The sequence below is a fragment of the Callithrix jacchus genome, chromosome 5 (assembly GCF_049354715.1).
Source record: "Callithrix jacchus isolate 240 chromosome 5, calJac240_pri, whole genome shotgun sequence".
Classification (NCBI taxonomy): Eukaryota; Metazoa; Chordata; class Mammalia; order Primates; family Cebidae; genus Callithrix; species Callithrix jacchus.
The window spans coordinates 102,825,943-102,847,140 of NC_133506.1; the positions used below are offsets into that span (position 1 = coordinate 102,825,943).

At 36.6% G+C, this 21,198-nt stretch overlaps 2 protein-coding genes across 29 annotated transcripts in view; one reads left to right on the forward strand and one right to left on the reverse strand.

Moving 5' to 3' along the window:
• The window catches only part of NF1 (neurofibromin 1), a 296,867-nt gene that overhangs the window by 74,370 nt on the left and 201,299 nt on the right, over window positions 1-21,198 (reverse strand). The gene's annotated exons all lie outside the window — the stretch shown is intronic.
• Window positions 7,490-10,199, forward strand: OMG (oligodendrocyte myelin glycoprotein). Its single transcript, XM_002748208.6, has 2 exons — window positions 7,490-7,672; window positions 8,496-10,199. Exon 2 carries the CDS (start codon window positions 8,502-8,504, stop codon window positions 9,822-9,824), a length of 1,323 nt encoding a protein of 440 aa, XP_002748254.3. The 5' UTR covers window positions 7,490-7,672; window positions 8,496-8,501; the 3' UTR covers window positions 9,825-10,199.

The window sequence follows — 21,198 nt, forward strand, 5'->3', positions numbered from 1 at the left end:
TCTTAAATCAACTTTCTTATGCAGAATTTCTTTATCCGTTATCTAACAGGTCTGAGTTACTAGAGTAGGAATGGGCCTAATCTTTGTCAAAGTCAAAGTGGTCATCAGCCTGTGCTTTTGGCAATGCCAGCCTGTGTCGCAGAAGTGCTCCTTGGCCAACAAACACATACTCTTCCCTCAATAGTCCCATCTAACTCCAGGGGAAACAAGCACTTAGAATAAAATGTGGTGGCCAGGCACGGTGGCTCATTCCTGTAATTCCAGCATTTTGGGAGGCCAAGGAGCGAGGATCACGAGGTCAGGAGTTCGAGACCAGCCTGGCCAACATGGTGAAACTCCGTCTCTACTAAAAACACAAAAATTAGCCAGGTGTGGTGGCGGGTGCCTGTAATCCCAGCTACTTGGGAGGCTGAGGCAGGAGAACTGCTTGAACCTGGGAAGCAGAGGTTGCAGTAAGCCAAAATGGCACCACTGCACCCCAGCCACCTGGAGTGGGTGACAGACCAAGACTCTATCTTGGCAAGGTGGCAGAGGGGGGGTGGTAGTCTCATTGGTAGCCCAGTTTTGGGGAATCACTTATAGTTCTGGGATTTTCAGAAGAGAACACAGCATTTATTCACAGCACTGGTATTCATGACATTAATAAAACTTCATATTTAATAAGAAGCAGTAGGGTTTTGGACACAGGAATGTTATATACAATGTTTTTCCTATAATCCTTCAAGCCATCTCTACTGATCTTTAATATTTTTTTAATCTGTAGAAACACTTCACTGAGCTTCTTACTTTTCCTGAATAAGCATGATACTTACTGTAATATTATTACATCTTTTGTCTTCCACATTAAAAACTTTCTTTCATGTATTCTTCAAACTTAGTACTTTTTTTTTTTTTTGAGATGGAGTTTCAGTCTCTTGCCTAGGCTGGAGTGCAGTGGCGCAATCTCAGCTCACTGCAACCTCCGCCTCTCGTGTTCAGGAAATTCTCCTGCCTCAGCCTCCTGAGTAGCTGGGACTACAGGTGCGTGCCAAAACGCCGAGCTACTTTTTGCATTTTTTTGGCAGAGACAGGTTTTCACCATATTGCCCGGTCTGGTTTGGAACTCCTGACCTCATAATCTGCCTGCCTTAGGCTCCCAAAGTGCTAAGATTACAGGTGTGAGCCACCACACCTGGCCTAAACTTAGTACTTTTAAAGCTAATTTCCCCAGCGGCATTCTGGAGTTGAGAATTTCCTATTATTCTTTTGAATTTTAAGAATTTTTGTTATGGTAAAGAAGATATAATTTTATTTTATTTTATTTTTTTTGAGACGGAGTTTCGCTCTTGTTACCCAGGCTGGAGAACAATGGCGCAATCTCGGCTCACCGCAACCTCCGCCTCCTGGGTTCAGGCAATTCTCCTGCCTCAGCCTACTGAGTAGCTGAGATTACAGGCACGCGCCACCATGCCCAGCTAATTTTTTGTATTTTTAGGAGATGGGGTTTCACCATGTTGACCAGGATGGTCTCAATCTCTTGACCTCGTGATCCACCCGCCTTGGCCTCCCAAAGTGCTGGGATTACAGGCTTGAGCCACTGCACCCGGCCAAGATATAATGTTTTTATACTTGGCCAAGTCTTTGATATACCTTAAATCATAACTCTTCTCATTTTACATTTATGACAGTTACCTAATGGACTCTTTCCACATTTTTGCCCCTTTTTACCACCTGCTTTCCTCAAAGAAATATTGGGAAAAATATGAAAATATCAATTTTTTTAGATAAAACGGGAGCTGATTAGCTGACCACAGTCTTGTCTGATATCTTTAAGTACTTTAAAGGCAGGTTTTCTCTTTCTGTTCTTTGTAAAACAGGACAGACTACTGGCAGCAGCTAGGTTTTCATGTTGTCTTTTTTCCTTTTTTTTTTTTTTAAACAAGAAATTCTTTACTGGGGGAAGAATTCACATTTAACTTTATGTAATTTTCCCCATCGAGGTCAGTGGAAGCTAAGCAGCCAAACAGTGGCAATCATTGCTTAATCAACAGGAAAAGACACATGCTAATAAATACAGGGCAGAAGAAAATGCTGGAACAAAGAATGTATTTTAGAGAAAAAGATTAAAGAATTAGGATCCAAAAGAGAAAGTTTATTTCATGAATACTGCAAAAGAACAAGGCACAGGAGAATAAAAGGTAGATTAAACTTCACACCATATACTAGTGGTGCTCTTAACCAGAACAGCATTAACCATAGTCAGACACCACTCTGAAGACCATTTGGTTCAACTCCTTTTATTTGTTAACTGCTAAGAAAACAGGACCAGAGAAAGCAAGTGACTTGCTTAGACGTGGTACTTAAAGCTGAGTTTGCTCCCTGACTACTGGTTCAACAGTTTTTTCACGAATATAGGACTGAAGAGCACCTATGTCATGCATTGAAACAAACATATATCACACAAGTCTTCTATTTGGTGTGAGTGGTGAGGGACACAATGAATTAGATGAGGGTGATCTTTAATTGTTGTTCTTACTTAATTCTGATCAAAAAATAAAGTAGTACCTTTGGGCACCTATACATAATCATATACATTGTGGTACTGGTATATGACTAAACAGATCAATGAAACAGAAGAGAAAGTCCAGAAATAAATATCAAATCAGTGAGAATAAGCATTGGAACAACTGAAGAGATGTCTGGAAAAAGATAAAATTGGATCCATACGTCACATTATATTAGAATTAAAACCAAGGAGCAGAGTTCTAAATATAAACCATGAAATTGTACAAGTAGTAGAAGAAAATATGAGTGAATTCCTTTATAATCTGGAAGTGGGAAAAAATCTTCCTAGCTGAGACTCAAAATCCAGAGACAATCAAAAGGGGAATCAATGTACATGAAATTTTTAAACGTCACGCACACACCTCCCTCACCATAATAAAGCCAAAAGACAAATGGCAAACTGGAAAAAAAATTAAAACTTAAATCAAGACAAAAGTGGTAACACCTCTAAAATTTAAAAAGCTCCTAAATATGGCCAGGTACAGTGGCTCACACCTGTAACCCCAGCATTTTGGGAGGCTAAGACTGGTGGATCACAAGGTCAGGAGTCTGGCTAACAGTGGAACCCCGTCTCTACTAAAAATACAAAAAATTAGCCTGGTGTGGTGGCGGGCGCCTGTAATCCAGCTACTCAGGAGGCTGAGGCAGGAGAATCACGTGAACTCGGGAGGCAGCGGTTGCAGTGAGCTGAGATGGTGCCACTGCACTCCAGCCTGGGTGACAGAGTAAGCTCCTAAATATGGGGCAGGAAGGGGAAGAACCAAAACACAACTTTTTTAATAGTGTAAAACATAAAAAAGAGTTACAGGAGAAAACACTTAAATGGACTTTAAAAACATATGTAAAGATATCCACTACCCCTCATAATTTTTAGAGAGATGCATTTAAAATAACACTGAGATATCTGCTTATCAGATGGACAATAAATCCCAAAGTTCAACAACAAAGTACACGGTGAGGCTATATAGAAATAGACACTCTGATATACCATTGGTGGGACTACAAAATGGTATAATCAATGGAGAGGAATTTAGTAATGTTTGGAAAAATTCCAAATGCATTTATCCTCTTACCCAGCAATCCTACTTCTAGGAATCTCTTTCAAAGATTTACTGGCAAACATATGAAATTATTTAGGTACAAGGGCATTCATTGTGGCATTATTTGTAATAGTAAAAGTCTGAAAAAAAAAACCACCACCACCCACATGTCCACAAATAGGGGACTAGTTGAAAAGGCCATGGTCTATGGATCAAACAATGAATTAGACAAATACCTATATACCAATATGGAGTGATACTCAAGATACAGTAAGAAAAAAGAACAAGATGCATAACAGTATATATGTCACCTTTTATACAGAAGGGGGGATAAGAACATACCATACATACACTTAAATACATATTTTTATGTTTTCGAAATGTTAATGATACACTGAAAAGCTAATAAAAATAGTCATTAATAGAAGAAGTCATTAATAGCCATAATAATCATTAATAGCCATAATAGAAGGAAGAAAACAGGATGGAGTAGACAGAGAAGCAAGATTTCTCTGAATACACCTTGTAGTATAATTTTGACTTGTGATTCTGAAATATTGAAAATTGAAACTTTGTATCAAGTTGGTGATATAAAAATATACAGAAAAGAATTATTTCACACTGCATTAGAACACAGAATTTACTATAAACTCTTAGTGAAATAAAACAACAGAGATACGAAGAAACCTTAAACTTTATGCATTAGTCTATAATGTTACTGTAGCAATCATACTGGTATTATTTTTAAATTATTGTTGAGATAATGCAAATAAGCAATTATGTCAATGATATTAGGAACCATTTATAGAAAATATGAGGGATAGAAGAACAAATTAAATCTTCCCAAGGAGGCAAAAAGAAAAATCCAAGATGAGAGACATTTTAGGAACTGAGTTTTGGCAACAAGTCAGTGGCATAGAGAAAAAAAGGAATGGGGAGGTGGGAAAGAGACTGATTTACTTGGATTTTGACTTGGTAATTTCTATGTTGTTATGTCTTTCATGCTTTTAAAATATTTTATTGAGTACTCTCAGTTGTATTTAGCAGGAAAATCAGTCTAAATAGAGAACCATATTACCAAAAATAAACAATGTCTGACTCTCAGCCATAGCAAATGTTATCTATATTAATGGAAAGCTGAAACCACTGATTAACATGGGATAGCTATTCCCTGGCAGATGCTTTGTTATACCTTTCTCAATGTTGGGGTAATATAACCTAGGGAAAAAAAGAATATGTAAATTAATTTGCTGCTTAATCTAGAATGTAAAAGTTGCCTAAATAGCTATCATTACTGACCTAGACCAACTAATACAAAATGTAATGAGTCTGAATCATATTTAAAATAAGTTGTAACAAATACGCTTCTAAAAAACATTCTTTTTTGGAGTAACAGTAATATAGTATTATTTTAAGTTTAAGAGATTATTACAATTCAAATATATTGAAATGCTCTTTTTTTTTTGAGTATTTTACACTAATCTTTGAATAATATGAGGCAATTTGGTATGTCCCAAACTTGAAATGAGATACACTGCCACTATTATTGTATCGGAATTTTCAATTATATGCAACAGAAACTAAACTTGATACAGCCTAAATCCAAATTCATTTGAATCTGTCAATGAAGTAACGTGTCCTTTCTTTCAAACAAAAGTACTGTTAAGTTTAAGTGTAATGAAAATGAGTAACTCTACTTCCACATTGACTTACTGAGATTTCCTAAAAATTAAAAAAAGAGATTTAAGTGGTAAGTTGACCCTCAGTCACGTCTTTTGAAGTGCAAGTGTACATACGAGCTAAAATACAACTCTCAATGTCAATGGATTCCCTATTTTCACAATATTGCTGAATGTAGCATTTCTTACACATTACTTTTAAGCACTATGATTGATGGCTGGTTTCCTAAATCCACAGGAAGAATCTCATTAAAAGTCCAACTGAACCCTTAAAGTAAAGTGGCAATAAAGCACCTAATCAACAATAAATTTTTAATGTTGTAAACTTTTAAAATGTAGATACTTTACAAGAAATATTAGTTTTATACAAAAGGTGGTTCCTATAGTTTATCTTCTAAGAAAATAAACTTCAAATTTTACTATAACAAATTCTATTTGTGGTATAAGCTAAATAATAGTAAATATAATTTAGAGAAAAACAACATTTAGTAACAAGGCATAAAGGGATTTTTCTTATACATAATGTGTTAAATGCTACTGGTTTTTATTTTTATTTTTAATTAATTTATTTATATATATTTTTTGAGACAGAGTTTCGTTCTTGTTACCCAGGCTGGACTGCAATGGTGCGATCTCGGCTCACTGCAACCTCCGCCTCCTGGGTTCAAGCAATTCTCCTACCTCAGCCTCCCGAGTAGCTGGGACTACAGGCGTGCACCACTATGCCCAGCTAATTTTTGTATTTTTAGTAGAGACGGGGTTTCATCATGTTGACCAGGATAGTCTCGATCTCTTGACCTTGTGATCCACCCGCCTCGGCCTCCCATAGTGCTGGGATTATAGGAGTGAGCCACCGTGCCTGGCCAAATATTACTGGTTTTTAAATGGTGCCAACTTAGTAATGAAAATACCATAACTGGCCAGGCGCAGTGGTGCACACCTGTAATCCCAGCACTTTAGGAGGCCAAGGCAAGTGGGTCACCTGAAATCAAGAGTTCAAGACCAGCCTGGCCAACATGATGAAACCCCATCTTTACTAAAAATACAAAAAACTATCTGGGCATGGTGGTGGGTACCTGTAATTCCAGCTACTCAGGAGGCTGAAGCAGGAGAATCACTTGAACCCAGGAGGTAGACATTGCAGTGACTCCAGCCTGGGCAACCAGGGCGAAAGCCCATCTCAAAATAAAAAAAGAGAAAGAAAACCAGAACGTTACTTGCTTTTTAAGGTAAACCAACCTTTCTGGAAATCAGATTTATGTTTTAGCAGGTTTACACAAGCAGTCCACTAAAGAGTAGAGCACAATTTATCATAAATCTAATCTCATTATATAAAACTCATGATGAAAATTTTTTCTTTTACATTATTTCATGTAATTTTAAAACTATAAACTATTTTCCCAGAAAGATGAAATGTGAAACACTCTGAAATCATCTGAAATTGATATTGCTATTCTTAAAAAAGAAAATCAAATAAATGGTCATTCATATAGTACCAAAAATGTCTTTGGAAAAAATAATACTCATATCCACTTACACCCAAAGTTTCATAAGGAAAAAAGCTTTAACCCCAATATATAAAATAAAATGTTAATTTTACCATAGGAACTGATAATTTAAAGTATAAGATACTAATTTTCAAATGTATCCTGGTTTGTGTATAGCCTTGGTCAAATGATCCTTTGTATCAGAAAGATAAAGAGAAAATAATCATATTTCAGTACTTCTATACATCCTAAAAGGGAAGATGGAACATTTAAGTGGTTGATAAATTTGAAAAGCTGATTAAACATAATAATCACCATGTTGGGGGAGGACACAAAAATTATAAAACAGATTTTTATAGTATTTAAAAAGTGACATGGGAATTATGCCATTTTAGAAAGGAATATAAAAAGGCAGGAGTTAAAAATAGTGGGACTAATATAATAGAAAATTATCCATGAGGAAAGTCAAATTAATTTTTGACACGTAAAAAGAATAAAGAGTAGATGTATTTAAAATAATCACAGATTCTTAATGAGGCAAACGTTAAAATATGAAACCCAATCGCAGACAAATACATAGAAATGAGTAAAGGCCAACTCTAATGTGCATAACATATCCCATCCTATAACAAATCAGATACATAGGTATGCTTAATGCCATAAATTTAAAAAAAAAATGTCCATTTTGTTGCGTGTGCACCTCTTGCCATAAATTTGAGTCAGCACCAACGACAGCTCTGCAGTCCTTCTATGTGGTACTGATCAGGTGGTTGCAGAGCTTCAGCTCACAGCAACACAATGCAGCTGAGCAGGCAAGCACAGCCCACAGCCAGAAACAGTTCCGACTCTCCAGCATAAGACGACCTTTAAGCTTTAAGTTTCCCAGAGAAAATGAGATGCTGATATTGAAGACGACACTACGGTAAGCTGTTATTTAAATCAGTAAAAGACTGACTTTGGAATATTTTTCCTTTTTCTTTTCTTTTTAGAATAAGTCAACATTAAGATTGAATATGTATTCAACAGCAAGTGCATGCACCAGAAATTTGCTGCAGTGTCAGTTGAGGGATATTTTTATTATATTCATTCACTTTGTAAATATACATATTGTTTTCCTTTAAAATGGGCATTGAAATATACAGAAAAAAATGACTTTATAAAATGTGAGGTTTATAGGTACTGTGTAGGTCTATATTTTAAGTGCCTTTTACAAAGATATATTTATCCTAAAAACAAAGATAAAATTTCAAAGAACTGCTTTAATATCTAAATAAAGTCTCACCCTATACACACACATTGAATTACATTACTGCAGAGATTTAAAAAAAGAGAGAGACACGACAGCCATTTTTTCTCATCTGAGTAAGAAAGCATATTATCAAAAATAGTAATAGCTTAAGACTGCAACTCTATTTGCAAAGAATGCTATTTTTATCATATTACAGCTCTAGAAAGATAAATAAGAAAGAACATAGTTAAAAAGGGGGGGAGGGGGAGAGAAAATAAAGGAGAAAATGCAGGAGAGAGTAGGGAGAGAGTCTCTCTCTACCACATAGCCCAATTGAAGGATTAAGCATTTGGACTATAAATGAAGGGGAGCTTTGTTAGTTTAATCACTGGAACAATTATAAAAGGACTCAACAACAACGAGGTTTATTGAAAATTTTGCCTAATGCTAACTGACCCATGCAGATGCCTAAACTGTATTTGCATATTAAAAGAAGGGTGTATCTGTTTGTTTCTAGGCTTTGATGGAATATCAGATATTGAAAATGTCTCTCTGCCTGTTCATCCTTCTGTTTCTCACACCTGGTATTTTATGCATTTGTCCTCTCCAATGTATATGTACAGAGAGGCACAGGCATGTGGACTGTTCAGGCAGAAACTTGACTACATTACCATCTGGACTGCAAGAGAATATTATACATTTAAACCTGTCTTATAACCACTTTACTGATCTGCATAACCAGTTAACACAGTATACCAATCTGAGGACCCTGGACATTTCAAACAACAGGCTTGAAAGCCTGCCTGCTCAGTTACCTCGGTCTCTCTGGAACATGTCTGCTGCTAACAACAACATTAAACTTCTTGACAAATCTGATACTGCCTATCAGTGGAATCTTAAATATCTGGATGTTTCTAAGAATATGCTGGAAAAGGTTGTCCTCATTAAAAATACACTAAGAAGTCTCGAGGTTCTCAACCTCAGTAGTAACAAACTTTGGACAGTTCCAACCAACATGCCCTCCAAACTACATATCGTGGACTTGTCTAATAATTCTTTGACACAAATCCTTCCAGGTACATTAATAAACCTGACAAATCTCACACATCTTTACCTGCACAACAATAAGTTCACATTCATTCCAGACCAATCTTTTGATCAACTCTTTCAGTTGCAAGAGATAACCCTTTACAATAACAGGTGGTCATGTGACCACAAACAAAACATCACTTACCTACTGAAATGGATGAAGGAAACAAAAGTCCATGTGATAGGGACTCCATGTTCTACCCAAATATCATCTTTAAAGGAACATAACATATATCCCACACCTTCTGGATTTACCTCGAGTTTATTCACTGTAAGTGGGATGCAGACAGTGGACACCATTAACTCTCTGAGTGTGGTAACTCAACCCAAAGTGACCAAAATACCCAAACAATATCGAACAAAGGAAACAACGTTTGGTGCCACTCTAAGCAAAGATACCACCTTTACTAGCACTGATAAGGCTTTTGTGCCCTATCCAGAAGATACATCCACAGAGACTATAAATTCACATGAAGCAGCAGCTGCAACTCTAACTATTCATCTCCAAGATGGAATGGTTACAAACACAAGCCTCACTAGCTCAACAAAATCATCCCCAACACCCATGACCCTAAGTATCACTAGTGGCATGCCAAATAATTTCTCTGAAATGCCTCAACAAAGCACAACCCTTAACTTACGGAGGGAAGAGACAACCACAAATGTAAAGACTCGATTACCTTCTGAGGCAAAAGCTTGGAAAGTAAATGCTTCATTTCTCTTAATGCTCAATGTTGTGGTCATGCTGGCTGTCTGAGGGTCTGCATTTTCTGAATCTACTGAAAGCACTCCTCCCTGATGTACAGTTGGGAAAATATGTCCATATCTAACCAGTGATTCAAGCTATATTAAGTATTCAAGAAAGCCAGTCTTAACATTTCTGACTGTGATGTAACTGAAGTAACTTGTCTTAAATAAAAGAAATGCACAATGTCTTGGTACTTGCTGCTATTTTACTGTCTTAATTAAGTAAACTAATGAGTTTCTTTTTAAAAAAAAAAAAAAAAAACATTTTCTCTTTAAAGCTTCAATTTACTGCACAAAATATAAAGCATCTAAACTTTAATATGTATTTTATGTATGTTTACACTGTCAAACATCTGGGAAAAAAATAAAAGGTCTATGCTCGTAACTGTGTCATTTGGCTTTCTAGTCATACCAACTTTAGCAGAATCAAAATGACCTCATCATTTTTGTTCTAGGGTACCTTGGTAAAATCTTTAAGGTAAATAAAATGGTGGTAGTATGCAAGGATTTTGTCACTGAAGTAAAACCACAGTTGCCACCCCATGAATGGTTATGCCACAACATTATTTTAAAGACAAGCCATAATTGTTTTAAATCTAAATGATGTCCTGCTTCTGAGGAACTCTTGGCTACTTTACAGATTATATAATGGACAAAGCTCTTCAAAAAGCTAGAAGACACTAGGCTTTGCATTTTAATAAGAAAAGTTTAACGGTTTTGTTTTTGGATATAAGAAAAATGTTAAAAACATAATGAAAAAATTTTTAAATGTGTAAAGAAGTAGTTTTAATGCAGATTTAACACACCATTAATGGAAAATTTAAATATTTACAAAATCAAAATCCTACTACATGAAGAAGGAAATTTATCTTTTGCAAATCAGAAATCAGAATATGACTTACCTTAATTAAAAATAAGATTAGCTTAAGAATAAAAGCATTGAGTCTGACAAACTTGGGCAGTACTGAGGAAGGAAGTGAGAAAGGAGAGAGGGAAAGGTAAAAAGGCATTTGGTGCTACAACCAGGTGGTGAACCCAACAAAACAGACTGAGGACTAAGGCTGGCATGGGACAGATCTTGACACTCCAAATCAAACCACCCTGGAACTCCAATTAGAAGAAAATCACTGAGAAATGTTCTACAAATATAAAAAAAAGCCACCTATGAATTAGTGACAAACATAAGAAACATCCACAAGGCCGCAAAAGAAGTCCTGAAACAGGATAGATTAAAATGCAAGATAGCATAACTAAGATGGGAGAGATACAAATGTGGTATTTAATTTGTGAGACATATGGCAGAATCTCATTTCAAGAATTTCTAGAGGTGGGAAAAAATACAGAAAGGAATTTTTGTGCTCCTTCCTAAAAATTTTTTTAAAATTCAGATAGCCTTCTTTTCTGGTTTAGGAACATTTCTATTGAGAGAGAGAAAAGTAACAACATTCAAATGTGTTCTTTAATTATTAAGGACCAGGATTATGGAAAAATTACCATTAAGCTTCAACAAAACAGTCCTCTTCTATGATGTCTAGTACAGTGGCTCTTGAACATTTTTCTGCCCTAGCAAATCTGATTGGCTCACTGTGCCAGGGAATCTTGCCATGAAAAAACAGGATTATTTGAAAAAGTCCCCTAAATGATTTTAAAATGCATTACTTCTCTGTATGGGCAAGCTATCTCTACCTTCTCCTAAACACTTATTAGCACCTTCACCATCCATGATAGGGACTAATTGCTTAGATAATGCCTACTCTACCACATATGTGTATCTTATTTTAAAAAACATGTACACCGACTTCCACAGATAGTAGGTTTCTTAGAGGTAATTGTCTTTTCCTCTGAGGGTACCAGAAATTCAATGCTGTCTTAGAATTCCTAGAGGGAAAAGTGATAAGAATGCTCCTACTGCATTGGGAGCATTCTTATCATGTCTGTGGATTATGTCAATCCTACAGACATGTCTGCAAAATGCAGAGTCAAACTTGGTAAATTTACAAGTACAATATATGGCAATTACTCAGACTCTAAGTCCTTAGTCAGAAGTATTATCTAGTCTTAAAGGACAGTTGACCCTTGAAAAACATGGGTTTGAATGGCATAGACACACTTACACATATTTTTTTCCAAGCAAACACAGATTGAAAATACCGTATTTGTGGGATGTGAAACCTGCATACTGTATAAATAAGTTCCATATGGAAGCAGGTTCCACAGGGCCAATTTTGGGATTTGAATATGTGCAGATTTGGGTATACATAGAAGTCTGGTAACCAATCCCCGAGATATACTGAGGGACAACTATAATTAGTATTTCCTTCCAAAGAAATTGTATTCTTACTATTAATGGAAAAAGGCTCATTATCTGCCACTAAGTACCACTCTATTACTGGCTCCAGAAAAATTTCAAAATGCATTAGTTCTCAGCATCTATCTCTTAAGCTCTTCAAATATGTATGCATATGTGTACAGATACACACACCCCTATATACAAATATATCTATATTTATCTCCACTCATCCATCCCTAAGGCTTGGATCTACTTTACAGGCAACTTGCCTCTGCCACTTCTCAGGTGTATGACCATAGACAAGTTATTGTGGTCTACTGTGCTCTAGGTCACAGTTTCCTCATCAATAAAATGGTAAATGGTCTGGCAGAACTTACAGTGTTTTTTTTTTTTCCTGGAGATTAAATGACATAATTCACATAAACCCTTCAGTGTCTTGGCCCACTCACATTCTTAGATATAGTAATGTTGTTGTTGTGAGGATTATTATCACATCTGTATGTCCAAACCCAATGTTATGAGAACTTCCCATATATGGCAACATTTCAGCTCTACACACTGAGAGCAAGGGAATGCAAGGATGTGTTTGCTTTACTCTCCTCCCTGCTAGAAACCAGGTTTAGGTATCAGTGAAACAGGGACCCTGAAGAAAGTCAGAAAGACATTCACTTATCACAACAGAATGAGAAAATGGCTTCTACGGCTAACTTAAAAGATCACAAATATGTGCTATTCAATATCTTCCATAATGATACTATAAAACAACAGCAAATTCCTTCAACACCAAAAATGTCAGACAAGAGTTAACCTAAAATCTTTTACAAAATTAGTCCTTATAAAATATATTTTAAGAACTAGAAAAAAGAATGTTTTACACACTACCATCCAACATCATGCTGGTGAAAAGTAACTTAATATTTCTATTAAAATCACAATCAAAACAAGGCTGTCTACTATTGTCAATCTTTTTAACACTATTTGGGAAATTCCAAAACAAACAAACAAACAAACAAAAAAGAAATAACAGATATTGGCAACAGATAATTAGAAAATTATGGAAAAAATATACAATGTCAAGAAATAACATTCACATGAAATATGCAGGATCAAATGAGGAAAATCTGAAAAACATTAATGAGAAGTATAAACTAAGACTTGATGCAGATGACAAATTCAGGTCTCTCCATTCATTCATTCTTTGACTCAACAAATATTTAGTCAGCACCTGGAACACACCAAACACTAAGGTACAGAGGACTTTGATGGGATACTGTAAAGTTGTCATTATTTCCAGTATATTTTATAGATTGAGCCAATTCTGAAAAATATTCCAATGAGAAACTTTGTGGAACCTTAAGTTGACTCAGAAACATAAGAAAAGAATAAGCAAGAATAGAAAAAGAAATAAACAGCACAGTTATATAAGCTTTTTTAAAAATTTTTTTTTCTCTTTTTTTTAAGACAGACTCTTTCTCTGTCATCCAAGCTGGAGTGCAGTAGTGCAATCTTGGCTCACTGCATCCTCCACTTCCCAGGTTTAAGCAATTCTTCTGCCTCAGCCTCCTGAGTAGCTGGGACTACAGGTGTATACCACCACGCCCAGCTAATTTTTGTATTTTTAGTAGAGATGGGGTTTCACCATGTTGGCCAAGCTGGTCTCGAACTCCTGACCTCAGGTGATCTGCCTGCCTTGGCCTCTCAAAGTGCTGGGATTAGAGGTGTGAGCTATAGCACTTGGCCGACATTAGCCTTTCTTGAGAGAGAAACATATATCTGTCATAATAATTAGGACAGAATGACAGTGGCATAAAAATAGAAAGATAACCACAATATAGAAACAATAGCACAATTAGAGCACAAGGCACACAGAAGAACTGAATATATGACAGAGCTTTACTCACTAACTGTGTAACTTCAGCAAATTAGGTTTCTGCCTCTATTTCCTTACAGGGCTGTTGTGAGAAAAAAATGAGATAATATAGATAAAGTGTTTAGAACAGCACCTAGCACATAGTAAGTTCTCAAATACTGTTAGCTTTATAAAGGAAAACCAGAAACCAGAGGGGAAGGGAAAAACTCAATAAATGATGATGAGAACATTGGAAAAAAGTTAACACTCACTTCATGTGATACACCAAGAAAGTGAAAGAAAACATTAATGAGGAAGTCATAAAACCAGCAGCAAAATTTAAAAATATTTAGAAGTCTTCTGGTGCAGGCTATTTGTTTTAATTAGAAAAAAAAAATCACAAAGAAATCATCAATACATCGTCTATACAAAATCCCCATTATGCTGAGGCAACCAGCCTGATAAAAATATTCAAGTAAAATGCTGTAAAGGAGGTTGTTAATCAGGAGATCATAAAATTGATGAGAAAAATATCTTAAAATTTGCAATGAATAAATGGGCAAAGGACATAAAAAGAATGTTTACAAGATATACAACACTGTGATTAATACATGGGAATATGGTCAACCACATAATTAAGAAATGCAATAAAAATGTGTTATCATTTCTCACTATTAAAACAGCAAGCAATTTTTTTTAAAAAAGTAATAAAAACCAATGATAGGGAAGGTATAATGAAATGGCCACATTCACATATTGGCACAACTCTTCTACACAGCAATTTGGCGATTAAATTTAAAAAAAGGAAAATATTTTAACTTTTGTCCATAGTTAAGGTATTTAAACTTTTGCCTATAGGTAAATCACAGCATTATTTCTAACAAGAAAAACTGAAACAATGATAAGTATCCACCATTAGGAAATTAATGACAACCCACTGACCAGAATATGCGGCCAAAAAAATATTTATGAAGAGGTTTTTAAAGTGTGAAATGAGGAAAATGCAAATATTAGAAAAATAAGAAAAATAATAGGATATAAACATACATAGAACTATGTATTAAAAAGTAACAAAAAGAAACACGCTAAAATGCTAACACTGTAGACCAAGCATATTTTATTACCTGCCTTGTCCTTAAAAAATGCAAGAGATCTAAGAAAAGAACTACTGAAATGTCTAAGGCATCTAGACTGAGTAAGAAAACAAAGAGAAATAAGAAGACACAAGATGAACTGTGTACCAACCCTTCCCCTTCAATAATTTCTCATATCTCAGAATAAAATCTAAATGCTTTTTTGTTTCTTGAGCCGAGTCCCACTCTGTCACCAGGCTGGAGTGTGGTGGCGCAATCTTGGCTCACTGCAACCTCTCACTCCCTGGTTCAAGCGATTTTCTTGCCTCAGCCTCCCGAGTAGCTGGGATAACAGGCACATGCCACACGTCCAGCTAATTTTTGTATGTTAGTAGAGATGGGGTTTCACCATGTTGGCCAGGATGGTCTCAATCTCCTGAACCAGTGATCTGCCTGCCACACCTCCCAAAGCGCTGGGATGATAGGTGTTGAGCCACCACGCCAGGCCCTAAACTCTTAATATTGTTTACTGCATGATAGGGCCCTTGCTTCCCTTTAGAATATAATCTTAAAGTTTTCCAGCTCTCTAACATTTTATAGTTCAAACAAACTATCTTCTGTCCCTCAATCACCATGCTTCATGCCACCGAGCTTTCAGAGATACTGCATGTTCTCTCTCCCTCTTGCCTCTCAAACCCTACTCATTCTTTTGATTTCAGCTTAGACATTCGCTTGCCCCTAGAACTTTGTTTTTTTGACCATCTTTATCTGAATTTATAAATAAAAGAATAAATTAACATAGATCAAAGATGTGAGTAGTGGTCTACAGTGATCTACTTAGGACAGACCAAGTCAAACTAAGTTTCTTTCATTTATTTCAAAGTTATAGCTCAAAGTCCTGAGAAAAGAGAGATCAAAGAAAAAGTAAAAATGAGGGAGGATTTGGCTAGGCTACTACTTGTCATATAAGAAACTAGTTCGGGGCCAGGCACCATGGCTTACGTCTATAACCCCAATAATTTGAAAAGCCAAGGTGGGTGGATCACTTGAGGTCAGAAGTTTGTCAAGACCAGCCTAACCAACATGGTGAAACCCCTATCACTACTAAAAATACAAAAATTAGCCGTGTGTGGTGGCAGGCACTTGTAATCCTAGCTACTCGGGAGACTGAGGCAGGAGAATCACTTGAACCCAGGAGGCGGAGGTTACAGTGTGCTGAGATCGCACCACTGAACTCCAGCCTGGGTGACAAGTGCAAGACCTGCCCCCCACCGCCACCCCGCTTGCAAAAAACAAAACAAAACAAAAAACTAGTTCTGGGCAATGTGGAGTTATCTTTGGAACAATTCTAGAGAAATGTTAATTCTGGTACCTGTGAACAATTCAGTAGAGAAAATTGCTCAAGGGAAGTTAGCAGAGAAGCAGAAACAAGTGTCACCTTCAGGTGTTAACATGTTAAGCAGATTGGTAAGTTTCACACTTAGAAAACTGTGGTGCAGTGTGAGGTCTTTAAGAAGCTCAACTTTTAAGAAATGCCATTTTGGTTAAACAGCCCCAAGTTTGTTAAACATATTCAAGAGCCCCAGGTGAGACACATGCTCAATACACCCATTTATCCTAATCTAGAAAACCTGGCCTGAGGTTCGGAATCTGAATTTCTTGAAAGTTACTGATAAGCCCAGGAGCAGTGGCTCATACCTGTAATCCCAGCACTTGGGGAGGCTCAGGCGGGCAGATTGCTTGAGCTCAAGAGTTGAGACCAGCCTGGCGAAACCCTGTCTCTACCAAAAAATGTAAAAATTAGCCAAGTGTGGTAGTTTGTGCCTGTAGTCCCAGCTACTTAGGAGGTTGAGGTGGGAGGATGGCTTGAGCCCAGGAGACAGAGGTTGCACTGAGCTGAGATCACGCCACTGTACCCTAGCCTGGGTGACAGAGCCAGATCCTGTATCTCTCTCTCTCTCTCTTACACACACCACACACACACACACACACACACACAGAGTTATGGATGACACACACACACACACACACACACGGAGTTATGGATGAGATCAAAGCACAGAAATTAAACATACATACACACTCATTAAAAACAGCAAAACTGCTTCATTCTTGTCTGATCAAAATAATTCTAAGCATATTTAAACCACATGGTGGTTTAACAGCAAAAGCATGACATAAAGTTTATCACCTACCATGTGTGTTTTTACCTTGGGCAGGTAATTAAATGTGTCCTCTGATAAAAAATACAGTTAAGAACATATATTCCAGAAGGTGTTTTAAATAATAGATTAGACATGTATATTAAAGCACTTTGTGGGTGCTATACAACCATTTTAATGATTATCCTTTGTATAAGATTCTCAGGGAATTAACAAGATTAGAAGTGAAAATGACTGAAACAGTAATAGTAGTTTCCCATATATCTGCCCTCTTCAGTTATGCTTCAATAATTAATTTACAAGGTTTGTTATTTATCCCCTGGTAAAAATTATTTAGCAGTGAAAAATTAGATGTCTGAATATTTCAAATGAATACCATAAGCCTAAGGATCAATAAATCTAATGAAATACTCGTACCAGGAAGTACAGTTTTTCACTTTGTGTTATTCTGTTGTCCATAGTCACAGACAAAACACACTGAACGCTTCTGGAAGGCCGACGGAATTCGAATGAATTTCCTGTCAAATGCTTGCCTCAACAGAAAATAAACTAAGATTTAATGGTTTTTCATTGAGAAAGAAGAAAAGCAAAACATAAGTAAGGGAAGACAAGGATGCCATACACCACAATAACCACTGGGAAAGCCCTAATTTGTCATCCAAAGCCTCAGCGACCACTATCACATCTGAGATATTATGTAGTATAAGAGCAACTGGCACACAGCCACATCCATTTATCAGTTCGATTATTTAGACGTTAAATACTCAACTGTATTTCCTCATACCAATGACAAATAATCTAAGAAAGCAAACAATTGTTTCACCTATTTATAGGGTCTAAAATTTCCTAATGGTATGGCTTTTCTATAAGATCACCTGACATTTTTTTTGCTTTAACAAAATATACTTGGATGAAGTATTATGAGTCTCTTGCCCTACTTTAAATTCTACAAAAAAGGTGCACATCATTAAATATGAGCTTAGAGACACCTTGTAAAAACTAAAGTCTCTTTAAAACATATGAAAATAGGCCAGGTATGGTGGCTCATCCCTCTAATACCAGCACTTTGAGAGGCTGAGACAGGCAGATCACCTGAGGTCAGGAGTTCAAGACCAGCCTGGCCAACAAATCCACATCTTTACTAAAAATACAAAAATTAGCTGGGCATGGTGGTATGCATCTATAATCCCAGCTACTTGGGAGGCTGAGGCAGGAGAATCATTTGAACCAAGGAGATGGAGGCTGTAGTGAGCTGAGATCATTCCACTGAATTCCCGCCTGGGCAACAGAGCAAGATTGTCTCAAAAAAATGGCTGGGCACAGTGGCTCATGCCTGTAATTCCAGCACTTTGGGAGACCAACGCGGGCAGATCACCTGAGGTCAGGAGTTCAACACTAGCCTGACCAACATGGAGAAACCCCGTCTCTACTAAAAATACAAAATTAGCTGGGTATGGTGGCACATGCCTGTAATCCTAGCTATTCGGGAGGCTGAAGCAGGAGAATCACTTGAACCCAGGAGGCAGAGGTTGCGGCGAGCCAAGATTGCACCATTGCACTCCAGACCGGGCAACAAGAGTGAAACTCCATCTCAAAAAAAAAAAAAAAGAGATTAAAATCATTTAAAGGATCAAGGAATCACTTGAAACTAGTAAAAATATTCATATATTGAGTTGACTATAAACTGATTTTAAATTTAAACATAAATGTCACACATGATACACCTCATTTTCTGTATATTTCTTCAAAGTAGACACATTGGGTAACTATACTTTTATTCCAGTGATACCATCATTACTGAAAACAACTCTGGGGCTGTTCCTTTCAAACACCACTAAAAGCTAGTTTATAAGTTACATAAGAAAAACTTTTTTTTTTTTAAAGACAGGGTCTCAATGTCACCCAGGCTGGAGTGCAGCCCTGACCTCCTAGGCTAAAGTGATTCTCCCACCTCAGCCTCACGAGCAGCTGAAATTACAGGCTCACGTCACTACTCTACTAATTTTTTGTAGAGACAGGGTTTCATCATGTTGCCTAGGTTTGTCTTGAGCTCCTGGGCTAAAGCAATTTGCCTGCCTTGACCTCCCAAAATAGTGGTGAGATCCTGTCCCAAAAAAATAAAAAACAAGTAATTAGTTTTAATACTATCATTGAATGATTACATACAAAACCCAGATTCTCTGTATATCCAGATAAAGACATGTAAGACCTAGAAGTTAAAGTTCAAAGTGCAAACAGAAAATTTATACTTTAACACGGTCATTGTTAAACAGTAACAGAATTGACTAGGATTTAGAAAAGGAGGAATTTATCATAATTTGTCTAGAAAGACAGACAATACCAAGTGTTGAGTGAAGATGTAGAGTAATTAGAATTCTCATTCACTACTGGTGGCAATGTAAAATAATGCAGCTACTTTGGAAAATCATTTGGCAGTTCCTCAAAAGTTAAACACTGAGGTACCATATGACTCAATGCCACCACTAGATATGTATCTAAAAAAACTGAATGCATATGTACATGAAAATTTACATATTATATGAACACAATAGAATATTATTCAGCTATAAAAATGGATAAAGTTCTGATACATGCTACAACATGAATGAATCTTTAAAATATTACATACAGTAAAAGAAGGCAGTCACAAGAGTACATATTGTATGATTCCACTTACATGAAACATCTAAAATGTGTAAATCCATAGAGAGAGAAAGTAGATTAGTGGTTGCCAGGGGCTGAGGTGGGGCAGGAAGAAAGGGGAGAGTGACTGTTGATGGCTATGGGGTTTCTTTTTGGGGTGATGAAAATGTTTAAAATTAGTGGTAATGAGTACACAACTCCAAATATGCAAAATTACATACTTTTTTTTTTTTTGAGACAGAGTCTCTTTCCATTGTCCACTGTACTGCAGTGCAGTGGCTTGATCTCAGCTTGCTGCAGGCTCAACCTCCTGGGCTCAAGTGATTCTTCTACCTCAGCTTCCTGAGTAGCTGGGACTACAGGTGTGAACCACCACATCCAGCTAATTTTGGTATTTTTTTGTAGAGGTAGGGTGTCACTGTGTTGCCCAGGCTAGTATCAAACACATGGGCTCAAGTGACTCCCCCACCTCAGCCTCTCAAAGTGCTGGGATTACAGGTGTGAACCACTGTGCCCAGCCAATTGTATACTTTATAAAGGGTTTTATTTCAATGAAGCTTTTTTTTTTTGAACTTGCTTAGAGGAGTAAGAGTCAGGTTATCAAGATGGGTATTAAACTGAAAGATTATGTCCCATGATAAAGGAAGGGCAGTCAAGCCAGATGGAAAAGGTATACAAAAGCAGTGAGGATGTCAGGGCATGGCAGAGGGGGCAATGGTGAGATGGTCAGCATAGCGGAAGCACATAGAATTTAAAGCATCCTTCTACAGACTAACCAGCCTGCTATTATTATTCCATATAAATGACCAATTGAGACAAATGTTTTTAAGACTTTTTTTCTACCATTAGATTGGAGATAACATACAAAATATTCATTTGTAATTCTGAGCTTTTGGGGCAAACTTTGGGGCTTTGCCAGCTCCTAGATCACTTCTTGGATCAACTGACCTGATGATACCCTCAACAATGTATCATAAACACTTCCCTGAGAACAGTCCAGAAGCTCACACAGGCTTACTTGGAATCACATCAACGACAGTAGAATCAACAGATTTTCAGAATACAAGGTCAGCATCTAGCCTCTTATAAAATTACTTTTAATCTGCTTTAGCTCAACAATTGTGCAAGTAAGGCAAGCAGTATAACAGATTATGAAGAGACTTGTATGAGATGCTAAGAAAATATTTTTATAAGCCAATGGCTTTTTGAAATGTAGTACATATATGCTGGGTGCTCTATGAAACAGGCATTTCATAGTTTTATATTTCCTTTTACTGTTATATTTTGTTGGTTTTCTCATTTTGGCAATCAATATTGATTTTCCATTCACAGTATAAATTTTCCTTTAAGAAAAAAAGTCTATAAAA

Coding starts and splice junctions, on each gene's coding strand:
- OMG (XM_002748208.6), top strand. CDS start 8,502: ATGGAATATCAGATATTGAAAATGTCTCTCTGCCTGTTCATCCTTCTG.